Source organism: Phocoena sinus, chromosome 19 (assembly GCF_008692025.1).
Source record: "Phocoena sinus isolate mPhoSin1 chromosome 19, mPhoSin1.pri, whole genome shotgun sequence".
In the NCBI taxonomy this organism is placed as follows: domain Eukaryota; kingdom Metazoa; phylum Chordata; class Mammalia; order Artiodactyla; family Phocoenidae; genus Phocoena; species Phocoena sinus.
In genome coordinates this window covers 39,501,789-39,517,174 of record NC_045781.1, presented here as the reverse complement: position 1 = coordinate 39,517,174, position 15,386 = coordinate 39,501,789, and the positions used below count along the sequence as shown (strand labels likewise).

Sequence of the window (15,386 nt, the reverse complement as noted above, 5' to 3'; positions counted from 1 at the left end):
ACTTTAGGGGGCGGTGTCTCGGGGACGTCTGGGTGAGGGTGGTGGGTGGTGCCTGGAGCTGTCAGGTGGATGAGATGGACATGGGTACAGATGGGGTGGGTACAGAGAGAGGACCCAGGGCCCAGGGTTGGGCTCTGAGGGACCTTAATATTCCTCTCCTCAGAGAATAGGAATCCACCAGGAAGTCTGAGAAGGAGCGGCCAGAGCGGTGGGAGGGAGCCCGGGAGGGGCTGAGTCACTAGAGCCGGGGGAGGGCATCTGAAGGACAGAGGGTCCCCAGGGCCAGTAGGGTGGTGTTTGTTGGTGCTCTGCTGCTTTCAGGTCCCCTCTTCCCTGGCTTCTTTCCAAGGCTCCTTGCAGCCCCTGTGCACCCCCGAAGGCTAGAAGGTGGTGTAGGGGCATCAGCACCTCCAGGCTCCCTGCTGAGGCCCCAAGGAGGTGCCAAAGCCAGAGCTGAGAATAGAAGTGGGCAGAGAGGCGGGAGCCCCACAGAGGGGTCTCCACGGTAACAGGGCTGCATCGGAGCGGGGGCTGGGTAAGCAAAGGCTTGACCCCAGACTTGGCCTGGCTGTGGCCTGCTGTCACCCCACCTGCTCTGATGTCAGGGACAGGGCCTTGCTCATGTGGCACAGGCCCTGTGGCTCCACCACAGGCTCAGGATGGACTAGCCTGCCCCTAGGTCCATCTCTCTCCTCAAGGCCAAGGTTGACCTCTCAACCTTAATGTAGGGAACCCCTGTGGGCACCTCTCCTAGGCTCTAAGTACGAGGCGCAGGCTCGGGGGCACTCGGGCCATTCAGCAAGTCCCTCCAGCTTCCCAGTCTTTAAAATGGGCTAACACAGCTCTTGCTGTGAGGATGAAATGAAGTGGTTCCTTCCCTTGCCTGCGGAGTACTTCTTCTGGGCCAGGTCCTGTCCTGGGCTGTGAGCTCAACTCTCGGAGAGCTACATGCAGCTCCTGCTTTCACCGGTGCAGCACAGCCGTCCTGTGTCGGGGTACTGCTGGGAGTGTGGGTACGATGCTAAGGAAGTACAGGGAATGGGAGTCAACCCTGCCTGGGGGGTGGTTGAGGAGGGGCCACAGAAACTTGCAAAAGGAGGTGGTATTTGAGCCAGGCCTGGAAGGACAAGTAGGCTTTTGTCAGGTGGGGAAGTATGGGGAATGGCATTCTGGGCATGGGGAAGAGCATATGCAAAGGTGCAGAGGCAGAAAGCAGCATGGAAGAGGTGCCTGGGGAGGGGCGGGAGTGGAGAGCACGGGTCCAGTTATGGGAGGTGGGCGTGCTGGCCGTCCTGCGGTGGCGGGAGGTCGAGGGTGGTACCTGGGCTCCTGGTGGGGGGTGGGCCTGCTCTGAGCAGGAGCCCGGTACTCTCCGGGGGTCAGGCTGGTGATACAAGGGTAGGAACAGGCAGGCCTGGTCTCACAGTGGCCAGGGCTGGGGAGGGAGCACCACACCCTCCCTTTGACCTTCAGCCTCACCTCTGGCCGAAAACTGGGCTTCTTATGCCCCTGAGACATGGTGAGTGCTTCTGAGCTCTTCCTGGTTACTTATGACCTCGAGGATGCCTCCTCTGACCACCCTGCGCCACCCATGGCAGAGCTGCCACCTCCCTGATGCCTCCTGGGCTACAGGGGTCCCAGGGCCAGGGGTGGGCGGCAGCTCACCGTAGCCGTGCTCGTACTCTCGGCGGCGGCGGCGGCGGCGGCGATGGTGGTGGTGGTGGTGACGGCGATGGCGGTGGCGGTGCCGCTGGAGCCGGGCTTGCCTGTCCCTGCGGATGCTGCCCACGACGATGGTGATGCAGGAGAGGATGACGACTACGCCTATGACTGCGCTTGCCACCAGCACAGGAGACACGAGCAGATGGCTGTGCTCCGAGCTCTCTGAGAACGTTGGGTAGAAGTAGCTGGTGCGGTTGTATCGAGCTACTGTGGACAGAGAGAGAGAGGATGCTGAGCCGGGGCACGGACCCTGCCCCACACCTTCCTCCTCCCTCCCTGCTGCCCTGTGAGTTATTCATCCCTAAATGAGGATATTCAGGTGCTGCTCCCCTCCTCCCCGCAGGAGCCTCTGCTAGTGAGGGCTGACCTCCTCTCGCCTCTCCTCTGAAGCCTCTGGCCTAGGAGCTCAACCAACTCACAGAAAGGAAAAAGGAAGCTCAGAGAGGGCAGTGGAGTTGCTCAAGGTCACACAGCAAATTAGCGGCAGAGCTGAGGCTTGAACCCACTGAACCTGACTCAGTGCTAGACAAGGACTCTATTCCACCAAGACCTGAGGTTGGAAGGTCAGCATGACTTTACCAAAGACTTGGGAAGGGATGGGGGATACACAGGCCTCAGAGTATGAGGACCAGATGTGCTGGCCTCCAACACTGGCCTCCTGCCTCAGGGGCGAAACCTACCGAGGGGACTCCAGGGAAATCAGGCAGGCCTGGGGTTAAGAGCAGTAACTGACCCAGACATGACAGTGGGTTGGATCAGATCAGGGAAGGCTTCCCAGAGGAGGTGAAGCTAGGAGGTATTCCAGGCAGGGGGAGAACAAGGGTAAAGGTGCAGAGAGGTGGGAAGGGGCTTCTAGGAAGGGGTATGGTATGGTGGGTCCCTGAGAACCCTACTAAAGGAAGCTTCTGGGGCCCATGATGGCTTTGTCCTCCCATAAGATAAGATGATAGAGCCCTGGGGGCTGGGGTCCCAGGGAAGGGTAGGAATCAGCCAGGACCATCCATGGGCACTTGCTGCCTCGCTCAGGGAGAGCCAGCACCACGTTAGGGAGCGTCCGTGACTGCCCCTTAATTCCCTCCCACTCAGCTGGGCAGGGATGTGGTTTTCCCCTTTTATAGATGTGTGGACTGATGCTCGGCTCCAGCCCATGGTCACTCAGTCACTCTGTGGTTGGGCCAAGTGAGAGCTCAGGCCCAAGCTTCAGAGTCCCGAGCTCACTCTCCATTGTCCCCTGCCCCAGGCATGAGCCCTTCCTGAGGGTGCAGGTCCCATCTCTGGACAGCCATAGGGAGCCAGCTTCAGATACTCAGTGAGCCACAGGGTCAGGGGCAAGCTTTCCTGGGCCCTGTTCTGAAAGCGGTCCCCCTGTCTCCTCCCAGAGCCTGTGTCCCAGTCCCTGTTCTGCATTTGTCACATATGATTATGCACGGTTTCCAGGGCTTGTGTTTGATCGCTTTCTGTGTCCTCAAGCTCAGCACTGGGCCTGGGCTCACCAAAGGTGCCCAAGCCACGTACTGAGTGAGTGGCTGCAGCCTTGAGACCAGATGGGGAAGTGGCAGGGAGGCCCTGAGCTGCCTCCGGGGAATGAGGTCTCTGTCTTGAGTGGTAATCAAGTGGAGTGTGGATGGTTACCTCCCTGGGTAGTTGTAGGAGGGCTTTGTTCCCAGGTGAGGGCATGGACTCATGCAAATCAGAAGGTAGAAACTCAACCGTGGCTTCCTGTACCTTCCCATCCCTTCCCAGCACCATCTCCAAAAGCCTCTCCCACACTCAGCCCATGTCAGGGACAGGTAGGTGAAGCATGAACTTGGGGCCTTTGCCTGAGCTATGAACGTGCCCTGCCAGCAGTTCCGGCCCATGCTGGTGGCTCTTGCAGCCTACTGACCTTCATTAGGAGGGGCTGGCCTCGAGGCCCTACTGCCTGGACCAGAATGTCATCCTAGCCTGAGAGCCAAGCCTTTGCTCGCTGAAGTTCATTGGAAGCTGCTCCCCTGCAGGTGCCTTCACTGGGGAGAGGGAGCTTCCCTTGGGCTTTGGCTGAGTATGCGTGCTTCCTGACCCTCTAATATGAAAATGCCAGGGTAAGCAGATTTCTGGGATTCTTTGAGGGCCAAACACAGACCACTGTTTTGAGAGCCCCCACTATGTGTAGGTTCTGTGCTGAGAGCTCACTTCATCCCTGAAGCTATGTTCTCCCCATTTTATAGGTGAGAATACGGAGGCTCAAAGGTATTAAGTAACCCACCACAATCATATATAGCCAGTATATGGCTAGCTGATCATCATTCCCTTCCTGTTGGCCCAGGAGGCAGCCGCAGCATCCTTTTCAACATAGTACTTCACACAGAGGGTACCCTGGTCAGGGGACAGGCTTTTGGCCACCACTCATCTAGTCCGCCGTGCTTTCACTCCTGAGCCAATGACCAGGCTTTGGCTTGGACTAGAGCTGAGCCAGTGGTCATTCCGCTACCGTATTCTCTCTGATAAAGTACAAGCCAGCTGGCCATCCAACCAACGTCACCCTCTTCCTCTCACCTTTGAAGCCAATGGCAGGGCTTGGGAATGTCAGAGACAGCAGCCCTCCTTGGGGACGGTAGGAGTGTATGGGGTCCACACTGCTCTCAACTGTCCTGTTCGGTCTGTTCCAGCTGCTGCGATGGTTTGGGATGTACTGGTCACCCCACGGTCCAAGGCAGATGTGCTACCAGAAAGCTGGCCATGGCAAGGCTGGAGGTGCCCAGAATGAGAACCTAGGGTTGGATTTGTGTGTGCATGCCTGCCCTGCTCAGCACGCAGAAACTGCTGCGGGGGTGCCAGTCCCATGGGGTCACCCTGAAGACGCCTCTCCCTCTCCCTGCTTCAGCAGCAAATGAGAACCTCGCTCTCGTAGCAGTGCCAGGCTCATCACCAGCCAGGTGTGGAGATGGCAACACCCATGCCTGCAGATGGAGCCAGTTGGTGCAGGCGTCCGCCTGCATGGCCAGGGGGAAGTTGATCTTCCAGTCCCTGCGACCGGCGGAGGTAGGTGCTGCTTTAAATTATGAGGGAAACTTCCAATTTCCAAATTCAGGGTCCACTTTATCAATAAGATAAAAATGACCGCAGAGAAACAACACGATGCTAGCCCCCTTTCCCACCGCTCTGCCTTGCTCTCCCCCTGCACCAGCTGTGGAAAGGACGGAGGGTAAGGCAAGCTTTGCCCCTATCCTAGACTTTCTTCCCAAGCAGCTTCTACAAAGGTGCTGATGATCAAGAGGAAATTGTACCTCAAGATACTAGGTCATCCCTGAGATGCGGCCCTCCCTCCGCATACAGCATGAGTAGCTATCATCTCCTGGACACCTACTGTGTGTCATTCACCGTGCTGGGTCCTTTTCATGCACTGTGTTATTTAATTCTTATGATGGTCCATGATGGGATCTCCAATTAACAGGTGGAGAAACTGGGCTTCAGACAGGTTATCTGTCCAATGTCACTCAGCCCACAGAGGGACCCGGGTCAGTGGGAGCCAAAGCCCCATGCTGTTAGCCAAGATGCTACTCTGTGGCTACCAGGCACTGTGCACTGGCGCTCATGTTTCTGGGATCTTGCTAAAGTAAAATTTTTCTCTCCCTAAAACGGTGCTTTGCTTTTTCTGGGCCACCTTAACATGTAGTCAAAGTAGGCCACGACCTACGTCTTACTCAGGGTGAAGGTATATCATCAGCTGAAAGAACATTGCTGAGTTCTGAAGGGCTGGCAGGGCCCCGCCATGAAGGTCAAATCAATAGACTGTCTTTTATCTCAAGGGTAGAGAGGAGACATGAAGGGGCGCGGTCACAGTGTTTTAAGAGCGCCCTCTGGCTGCAGAACTGGACGCTGGGTGGGGGGACACCAGCGAGTAGGCTGCTGTGAGGGTCCACGTGAGCGTGGAGCGTGGAGGGTGGAGCAGGGAGCGTGGAGGGTGGAGCGTGGAGCGAGGAGGGCGGAGGGTGGAGCGTGGAGTGTGGAGGGTGGAGCGAGGAGGGTGGAGCGTGGAGGGTGGAGCGAGGAGCGTGGAGGGTGGAGCAGGGAGCGTGGAGGGTGGAGCGAGGAGCGTGGAGGGTGGAGCGTGGAGCAGGGGGCGTGGAGGGTGGAGCAGGGGGCGTGGAGGGTGGAGCAGGGAGCGTGGAGGGTGGAGCAGGGAGCGTGGAGGGTGGAGCGAGGAGCGTGGAGGGTGGAGCAGGGAGCGTGGAGTGTGTGGTGAGGAGCGTGGAGGGTGGGGCGAGGAGCGTGGAGGGTGGAGTAAGGAGCGTGGAGGGTGGAGCGTGGAGGGTGGAGCAGGGAGCGTGGAGGGTGGAGCGAGGAGGGTGGAGTGAGGAGCGTGGAGGTTGGAGCGTGGAGGGTGGAGCAGGGAGCGTGGAGGGTGGAGCGAGGAGCGTGGAGGGTGGAGTGAGGAGCGTGGAGGTTGGAGCGTGGAGGGTGGAGCAGGGGGCGTGGAGGGTGGAGCGAGGAGCGTGGAGGGTGGAGCGAGGAGGGTGGAGTGAGGAGCGTGGAGGTTGGAGCGTGGAGGGTGGAGCAGGGGGCGTGGAGGGTGGAGCGAGGAGGGTGGAGCAGGGAGCGTGGAGCGAGGAGGGTGGAGTGAGGAGCGTGGAGGTTGGAGCGTGGAGGGTGGAGCGAGGAGGGTGGAGTGAGGAGCGTGGAGGTTGGAGCGTGGAGGGTGGAGTGTGGAGGGTGGAGCGAGGAGCGTGGAGGGTGGAGCGTGGAGGGTGGAGCAGGGAGCGTGGAGGGTGGAGCGAGGAGCGTGGAGGGTGGAGCGTGGAGGGTGGAGCAGGGGGCGTGGAGGGTGGAGCGAGGAGGGTGGAGCAGGGAGCGTGGAGCGAGGAGGGTGGAGTGAGGAGCGTGGAGGTTGGAGCGTGGAGGGTGGAGCGAGGAGGGTGGAGTGAGGAGCGTGGAGGTTGGAGCGTGGAGGGTGGAGTGTGGAGGGTGGAGCGAGGAGCGTGGAGGGTGGAGCGTGGAGGGTGGAGCAGGGAGCGTGGAGGGTGGAGCGAGGAGCGTGGAGGGTGGAGCGTGGAGGGTGGAGCAGGGGGCGTGGAGGGTGGAGCGTGGAGGGTGGAGCGAGGAGCGTGGAGCAGGGAGCGTGGAGTGCGTGGTGAGGAGCGTGGAGGGTGGGGCGAGGAGCGTGGAGGGTGGAGTGAGGAGCGTGGAGGGTGGAGCGTGGAGGGTGGAGTGAGGAGCGTGGAGGTTGGAGCGTGGAGGGTGGAGCAGGGAGGGTGGAGTGAGGAGCGTGGAGGGTGGAGCGTGGAGGGTGGAGCAGGGAGCGTGGAGGGTGGAGCGAGGAGGGTGGAGTGAGGAGCGTGGAGGTTGGAGCGTGGAGGGTGGAGCAGGGAGCGTGGAGGGTGGAGCGAGGAGCGTGGAGGGTGGAGCGTGGAGGGTGGAGCAGGGAGCGTGGAGTGTGGGGTGAGGAGCGTGGAGGGTGGGGCGAGGAGCGTGGAGGGTGGAGTGAGGAGCGTGGAGGGTGGAACGTGGAGGGTGGAGCAGGGAGCGTGGAGCGAGGAGGGTGGAGTGAGGAGCGTGGAGGTTGGAGCGTGGAGGGTGGAGCAGGGAGCGTAGAGGGTGGAGCGAGGAGCGTGGAGGGTGGAGTGAGGAGCGTGGAGGTTGGAGCGTGGAGGGTGGAGCAGGGGGCGTGGAGGGTGGGGTGAGGAGCGTGGAGGGTGGAGCAGGGGGCGTGGAGGGTGGAGCGAGGAGCGTGGAGGGTGGAGCGAGGAGCGTGGAGGGTGGAGCAGGGAGCGTGGAGGGTGGAGTGAGGAGCGTGGAGGGTGGAGTGAGGAGCGTGGAGGGTGGAGCAGGGAGCGTGGAGGGTGGGGCGAGGAGCGTGGAGGGTGGAGCGTGGAGGGTGGAGCGAGGAGCGTGGAGGGTGGAGCGAGGAGCGTGGAGGGTGGAGTGAGGAGCGTGGAGGGTGGAGCGTGGAGGGTGGAGCGAGGAGCGTGGAGGGTGGAGCGAGGAGCGTGGAGGGTGGAGCGAGGAGCGTGGAGGGTGGAGCGTGGAGCGTGGAGGGTGGAGCGAGGAGCGTGGAGGGTGGAGCGTGGAGGGTGGAGCGTGGAGCGAGGAGCGTGGAGGGTGGAGTGAGGAGCGTGGAGGTTGGAGCATGGAGGGTGGAGCGAGGAGCGTGGAGGTTGGAGCGTGGAGGGTGGAGCGTGGAGCGTGGAGGTTGGAGCGTGGAGGATGGAGCGAGGAGCGTGGAGGGTGGAGCGAGGAGCGTGGAGCGTGGAGGGTGGAGCGTGGAGCGTGGAGGGTGGAGCAGGGAGCGTGGAGGGTGGAGGGTGGAGCGTGGGGGAAGCCCGCAAGCCCGCACTTGGAGCGTGGAGCCGGGCTCAGCTGAAAGCGTTTGATGGCAGCTGCTCCTGAGGAGAGTTCTTCCACCTTGCCAAGCTGACGTCCTTTGAGCAGGCCTCAGCTGGTGCTCTCCCCACTCTGTGGATGGGGTCCCAAGGTCCCTTTCGGGGCTGGGATGGTGCCTGTATCCGTGGGCCTCCACTGTGCCAGGCAGAAGCCAGCTCTCGCGCCTCCAGACCTCTGCTCCAGGCTGGGACTGGGAACCACAGGTGGGTCAGAGGCCCTGCATGACCGCGGCCTGGGTGTGGGGCCGGGTCTGGCGCTTGCCCCCTCTTTGTGCGGAACCATCGTCACCCGCATTTATAGGACACTGAATCTTGGTGAGCTGAAGTTTGACCACCTGGTTTTGTGGCAGAGCTGGGATTTAAACCCAGGTGTGTCTGATAATCCATGTACTAGGGTCCAGAGCAGGGGAAGAGAGTTGGGTGCGGTGGAGGTGGAGGCAGGAGAACGGGCCTCCATTCCTGGTTCTACCACTCACTCGCTGTAGAGTGGGTTTGTCCTCTGCCCACTCGGGACCTGGTCGCTATCCGCCTGAAAGACGCTTAAAGACGCTTATTCTTGAGCCGTTCTAACTGCAGGGTGGGTGAAGGGGTCTGAAATGGTGGGGAGGAGGTGGGAGCCAGGTGAACACAATGGGCGAGGCAATGAGATTCAGGCTTGCGTCGGGGGATGGGGTCAGGGCTGGCTGCAGGCTGGGAAACAGTGGGGAACGTGCAGGGCAGGGAAGCTGAAGCAGACCATCACTACTGACTCCTTGCTGACTGTAGTGTGTGGGCAGCTGTGCAGTCACTCTGTCTCGGTTCAGGCAAGTGCTCTTTGCAGGCTGAAGCCACCAGGGAGCACTGACAAAGAAAGGGCACCGACAGTGGAGGTGCTGAGCCAGCATCTTTAGGCCTCCAGACCTGCCCACACCTTCGGAGACGCTGGCTAGAGGGAGGGGGGGTGGGCAAGGACTGAGATCTGACTGATGGTTCCTGTCACCAAAAATTCTAAAAACATTTGTCATAGGTCTACTTGCCTGGCAAGTCTGGCCTCAGTAGTTCACCTCTTTCTCTACTGCTGAAGCCACTAGGGTGAGGCCTTGAGGTCATTGGAGGGAATCTGGGGAACAGGATTCAGGCACCGTCTTCCCTCTGCTCACCAATGGCTGGTCTCAGCCTCCCAGCAGGGATTGGCGCAGGGGACGTGGCAGGGCAGGCTCACTTGCTTGGGCACTTCTGAGTCCCCTCCCCTTCTGTTTTGGGCAGCCTCTCAGCCCACTTGGTGATATCACCTAGTTACCAGGAGACTGTGATGGAGAGAGTCAGAGTACCGGGAACAGGTCAGGGACATATCCACACAGAGGGGCTGGGTCTTGAAGGATGAACCAGAAGAACAAGATCAGGGGAGGGAGGAAGGGGCCTGGGCAGAAGTACAGAGGGTAAGGTCCCAACAGAGCTCAGGAAAGGAGGAGGTGCTCCTGGGGTGAGGCTGTGGGATGTCCCCTGAACACTGGGATATGGGGATGAGGAAGAGGCTGCTTGGTGTTCAGTATTCTTCTTACAATGGGATGTAGCTCTATAAGGGGTCAGCTAATGGTATGTCAAGGCCCTGACACGTTTTACTTGGCCATTTGTGGCATTACAGGTGGGGCAGGTTATAGTGAAAAGGAGGATTGGAATGTGAAGTCATCCACCTATTAATTAGTCCTCCATAAAGTCACTCACTCTCCTAATGTGTTTATCTACCTAGGCATGTATTCAGGATCCACTTGATCAGCCATGCATCCATCCATATATTCAATAATCTATCCATCCATGTATTCAATCATCCATCCATCTACCCACCTATCCATCCACTCACCAATACTCACTAAGTGCTTATTCTATGCCTGGACACATGCTAGGCACTAGGAACATGTATATGAATCCACTAAAATGAACCTCTCAAACCGTGGAAAGCAAGAGTTCCCACACAGGTGCCCCAGTGCTGAGAGGGAAAGTCTTGGTACAGCATGGAGTTCTCTGCTCTCACGGCATGCAGAGTAGCTCTGCTTCCCTCAGTTTTACACATCAGAGTTAATCGGAGAGTGCTCCATTGCGAAGTGGAAGATTTTCAGCCACTGCATTAAAATATAACTGGAAAAATATAAGTGACCACCCACAGGCCTTTCATAATTCTATAAATATAAGATGAAAGTGATTTATTCCACTATTGAGATAGATTCTGCCACTTAAATAAACTCACCAAAATTAACTCACATGTACGTTTACGTAGCCAAACTCCCTAAGTTTACCATCTTGTCATCATTCACTAAGGTTTTATCTCTGGTTTAATGAACAATTTATTTGTTGGCTGGAAAACCCATTGAAACAGTGTCACAAACCGCTTTTCCCTATTTCTGCAGAGGAAGTGGTAAACTGGCTGACATTATGGAACCAAGCCATGGCAGAATTAGACTTTCTGCTTGAACCCACACCAAACTCTTCCTTTCCTTGCTAGAATCATCAATGGCCCTGTACTCATTTTCTCTCCTCTTTTGTCCCCACCTAGAGTTGGCTCTTAGGCTATTTTCCGGAGAGAACGCAAGCTTTTATAACACCAGCAGTCACTGTGCCTGGGAGCAGGGGCTGGCTTGGCCCGCCCATCAGCTAGGGGATTAGCTATCACATCCCAGTTTTGCATTATGAGACCCAAAATCGTGGCTTTGAAAAATGACCACTTACTACAATGTGGACTTGCCAAGAAGTTCATGAATAATTGATATGTACAGTGTTAAATTCGTGAAAGCAGCAAATTATCCTCAGCTATCCCACCACAAGCTGGACCAGCCTAAAGGTATGTTCTTGGGCCACGGTGGCCAAGTCCCCATCCCAAGTACTATCTTCCTTGGGTTTTGTTTTGGCCATTTGCTTTTGTGGGTTCTGATTCTGGAACATGTTAGAGGTGATGGGATTTTGTCCCCTGCTCCACAGTGGTTCCCTCAACTCCTAGAATACAAGGGCATGTGGGAAACCAGCACCAGGGCAGCAGTGTATTAAAAATAATATGTCGGGCTTCCCTGGTGGCGCAGTGGTTGAGAGTCCGCCTGCGGATGGAGGGGACACGGGTTCGTGCCCCGGTCCGGGAGGATTCCACATGCCGCGGAGCGGCTGGGCCCGTGAGCCACGGCCGCTGAGCCTGCGTGTCTGGAGCCTGTGCTCCGCAACGGGAGAGGCCACAACAGCGAGAGGCCCGCGTACCACAAAAAAAAAAAAAAAAAAATATATATATATATATATATATGTATATATATCTCATAAGTAGAAAGTACTTATTCCAGGAATGCCAGAATGGTTTAAGACCAGGAGATCAATTAACATGTCACTTTAGTAGGTAGGATGAGAAAAACTAGTAGACCAGGCAAAGATAGATACTTCTTGTCCATGATATATTCTGATGATCTCAAATGACTGACACCATCACACTGAGCCGTGGAGCTTTGGAATTGTTTCTCAGCGTGCGGTTCAGGGAATGTGGGTTTCTAAAAACATTATGCAGTGTTTGGGGACAAGCCCTGGACCCCTACGCCCACCTCCAAGATTGCTTTGCAGCCCTGAGCTGGGGCAAACCGGCCCCAGTCCTAAGGCCTTTTATTCACCAACATTCAGTATCCTGAGACGGTGCATGGTCCTCGTGTCCTCTGGGAGAAGGATGACTCCTCAGCCACCTTCCTCAGGGCAGGAGGAAGCCCAGAGCTCCTCCACCAGAGCTGACCTTCATCTGGTCCTACGATCTGGCTAAGTAAGACAGACAGTCGTGGGTTCACATCTTGGCCCTGCCTCTTGCAGGTGGTGCCCTCGGAGCAGTTTACCCCTCTAAGCTTCTATCACTTCATTTGTACAATGGGAGCAGCAATTTCTTTGAACTAATCAAAGCACACTGCCTGGCAGGATGCTTGGCACACAGTAGGTGCTCAATATATGACAATTAAGCCTTAAAATATTTAAAAACACTCCTAGACATAGTGTTAAATGTGAAAGGTAAAACAGTAAAGCTCCAAATGGAAAACACTGTAGAACATCTTTATGACCTTGGGTTGTTTAAACAGGATACAAAGGTACTAACCATGAGAAAAATGGGTAAGTTGGACTATATTAAAATAAAGATCTTTGGTGGGAGATTGGGCTTCTAGGTGGGCAGGGGTCACAGGGACGGAGATGTGAACAGGGTCAAGGCCATGGCTGGAGCAAGGGGAAAGTTTTGAAAGACTTTCTAAATAATTTGTAACCTGCCTCAGGACACCGGTAAATGTTTCTCAGGGAGGAATCTGTACAGGTGCCTGGAACCAGATAATAGATCCCGAGACACAGAAGTGTCCTTCTTCCACATCCTTATGGGATCCTCCATTTTTGCACAATTAGCTGTTTTACTCCAGTAGGTTTGTTCTTTGCGGGAGACCCAAGACAGTAGCCATACCATCAATTATAGCAATTCAATGTCAAACAGTATCAACTGAGTATAATACGTCTTGTGATGATATAGGAAAACTGATTTGGTAACCTAGGCCTCATGTTCAGTGAGGGGACCTAAGACAGCCTTTCTTCAAATAATTGATAAGTAAAAAGACCCACAGTATTCCTTTTCAGTTCGAAAAATGCAAGTCTTAGCAGCAGCTGACAGGAAATGTGTGATATTTACCCGGGCTGTCTTTTGATGATGACTCATATTACCAGTGCCTTTGCTACTTCTGATTACCTATGTTTCAGTACTAGTGTCACTTTAGTGCTTGAATCCTATAAAGATTTTTGCAGTGGAAGTATAGTTCTTGGTTACCTACTACACTTAGAAACAGGTCCTCATTCTGTTTTTATAATATGTTTTTTGCATTCTACTCTAAATCAAAGCCAGTGTTGAACAAAGGGATGATGCTGTGCGCGTTTCTCTCTTGTGTGTGTTTCATCAGCTCGCCTTCCCCGTGGCTCTTGTAATAAGGCAGTGGTGTATAGCTGGGCCTTTCATTCTTGTGCATTTAAAAATAAGTGTCACTGCAGGAGAAATGCTGGCTGTGCTAGGATTGAGCAGAAATTGATTTTGAAATGATAGTAAACGGTTGTTAAACCAGACACTGAACTTCACCCGCTCTGGTGGTTACATTACTTAGTTCAGTGTTTTTAATGCTCAATGTAATTCCTATTGTAAAAGAATTTAAGGAACAACCCACAGGTTTCTGAATATACAAACTCAGAAATAACGTACTGTCTGGGAATCTGAGAGTCATGTTGTTTTAGATAACTGGATTTTACACTTGGTAGATACGCCTGTGCACTAATGTCACTCAGGTGTAATTGATCATCCTGTTCGCTCGCAAGGATAAGGAGAGCCACTGTGTCACAGTGCTGTGATTCTTACTGTTTAGACAGTGTTGGTGACATGCTGTGCATGTGTAGTAGCCACGCGTACTATAACAGCACTTAAGCTATTGGGATCACTGTCAGTATTTTAGTGTTAGAGGTACTTTTTTATCTTGAAAAAAATGAGAGATTTTTAAAAAAGTTTAAATTGTTTCACGAGCAGTCCTTTAAGTTTCATTTAACCTAAAACCTGAAATTTCAGTAATAGACAAAAACCCTTTAACAAGGCTGCCATCCAACTTAAAAGGTGCCCACCTTGGCTTTCACATTTGTAGAAATGTATTCTCTGAAGTGCGGCAATAGAATCCTTTGCTCCTAAGGAGTACAAGAGGGTGTCCCCTAACTGTGTGCTCCATATCGGTTTATTTTCTGTAAATTTTGAAGTTAAATATGCATAAAGCAAATTATATACAAGAATAGATAGTCTATATATAAAAGTTTAAGAACATCTGTGAATCCAAAGACATGATTATAAGAGTCAAAAAGCAGTCCACAAAGAGGGAGAAGATTTTTGCAATAATATATTCAACACAGGACTGGTAGTCAGAATATATAAAGAACGCCTAGAAATCAGTAATAAAAAGACCCAATGAAAAAGTGGCCAAAAGGCTTAAACAATCACTTCACAAAAGAGGACATCCAAGGTGTTAAATACACTGTACTTAATCACCAGAGAAATTCAAATGAAACCACAAGGTAATATCTCTACTGTCTAGCAGAATGGCTAAAGTGAAAAAATCCAGACAACGCCAAGCATTGGTGAGGATGTCGGGCAACTAGAGCTATCATATATTGATGTTAGGAGTGTGGATTGGTACAGCCACTCTGGAAAACTGTTTAGCTCTATCTATTAAAGCGAAACACATGCATGTCCTATAACCCAGAAATTCCACTCCTGGGCAGAATGAATTCTCCAACAGAAATGCATCAGTATGTTCACCAAAAGTCATGTACTAGAACAGTGCTGTCCAGTATGGTAGCCACTAGCCGCATGTAGCTACTTAAATTAATGAAAATTAAATTAAAATTCAGTTTCTCAAAATTGAAGGTGATTTAAAGAAATAGAAAGATATCCCATGCTCCTAGATTGGAAGAATTAATGTTATTAAAATGTCATACTATCCAAAGAAATCTATAGATTTAATGCAGTCCCTATCAGAATACCCAGGACATTTTTCACAGAGCTAGAACAAATAATCCTAAAACTTATGTGGAGCCATAAAAGACCCCAAATTGCCACAGCAGTCCTGAGAAAAAAGAACAAAACTGGCAGATACACACACTACTATATCTAAGATAGATAACCAACAAGGACCTACTGTATAGCACAGGGAACTCTACTCAGTATTCTGTGATAACCTATATGAGAAAAGAATCTAAAAAAGAATGAATATATGTATATATATATATAATTGAATCACTTTGCTGTACACCTGAAACTAACACAACATTGTAAATCAACTATACTCCAATAAAATTAAATACAAACAAACAAAAAACCACCAAAAAACAAAGCTGGAGGTATAACCCTGCCAAATTCCAGACTATACTACAAAGTTACAGTAATAAAAAACAGCATGGTATTGGCACAAAAACAGACACATAGATCAATGGAACAGAAAAGAGAACCTAGAAATAAACCCACACACCTGTGGTTAATCAGTCTGACAAAAGGGGCAAGAATACACAATGGAGAAGAGACAGCGTCTTTAACAAGTGGTGCTGGGAAAACTGGACAGCCACATATAAAACAGTGAGATTAGAACATTCCCTCACACTATATACTACAAAAATAAACTTTAAAAGGGTTTAAAGACCTACACGTAAGACATGAAACCATAAAACTCTAGGAGAGGACATAGGCAGGACACTCTTTGACATAATTTGGAGCAATATTTCCTTGGATCAGTTTCCTAAGGCAAAAGACATAAAAAC

At 53.3% G+C, this 15,386-nt stretch overlaps 1 protein-coding gene across 1 annotated transcript in view; it reads right to left on the bottom strand.

Moving 5' to 3' along the window:
- BEAN1 (brain expressed associated with NEDD4 1) overlaps positions 1–15,386 on the bottom strand; it is a 40,897-nt gene that overhangs the window by 6,531 nt on the left and 18,980 nt on the right. The window contains exon 3 of the mRNA XM_032612437.1: positions 1,666–1,929. Coding sequence (XP_032468328.1) covers positions 1,666–1,929 — 264 coding nt within the window. The remainder of the gene's footprint in view (positions 1–1,665; positions 1,930–15,386) is intronic.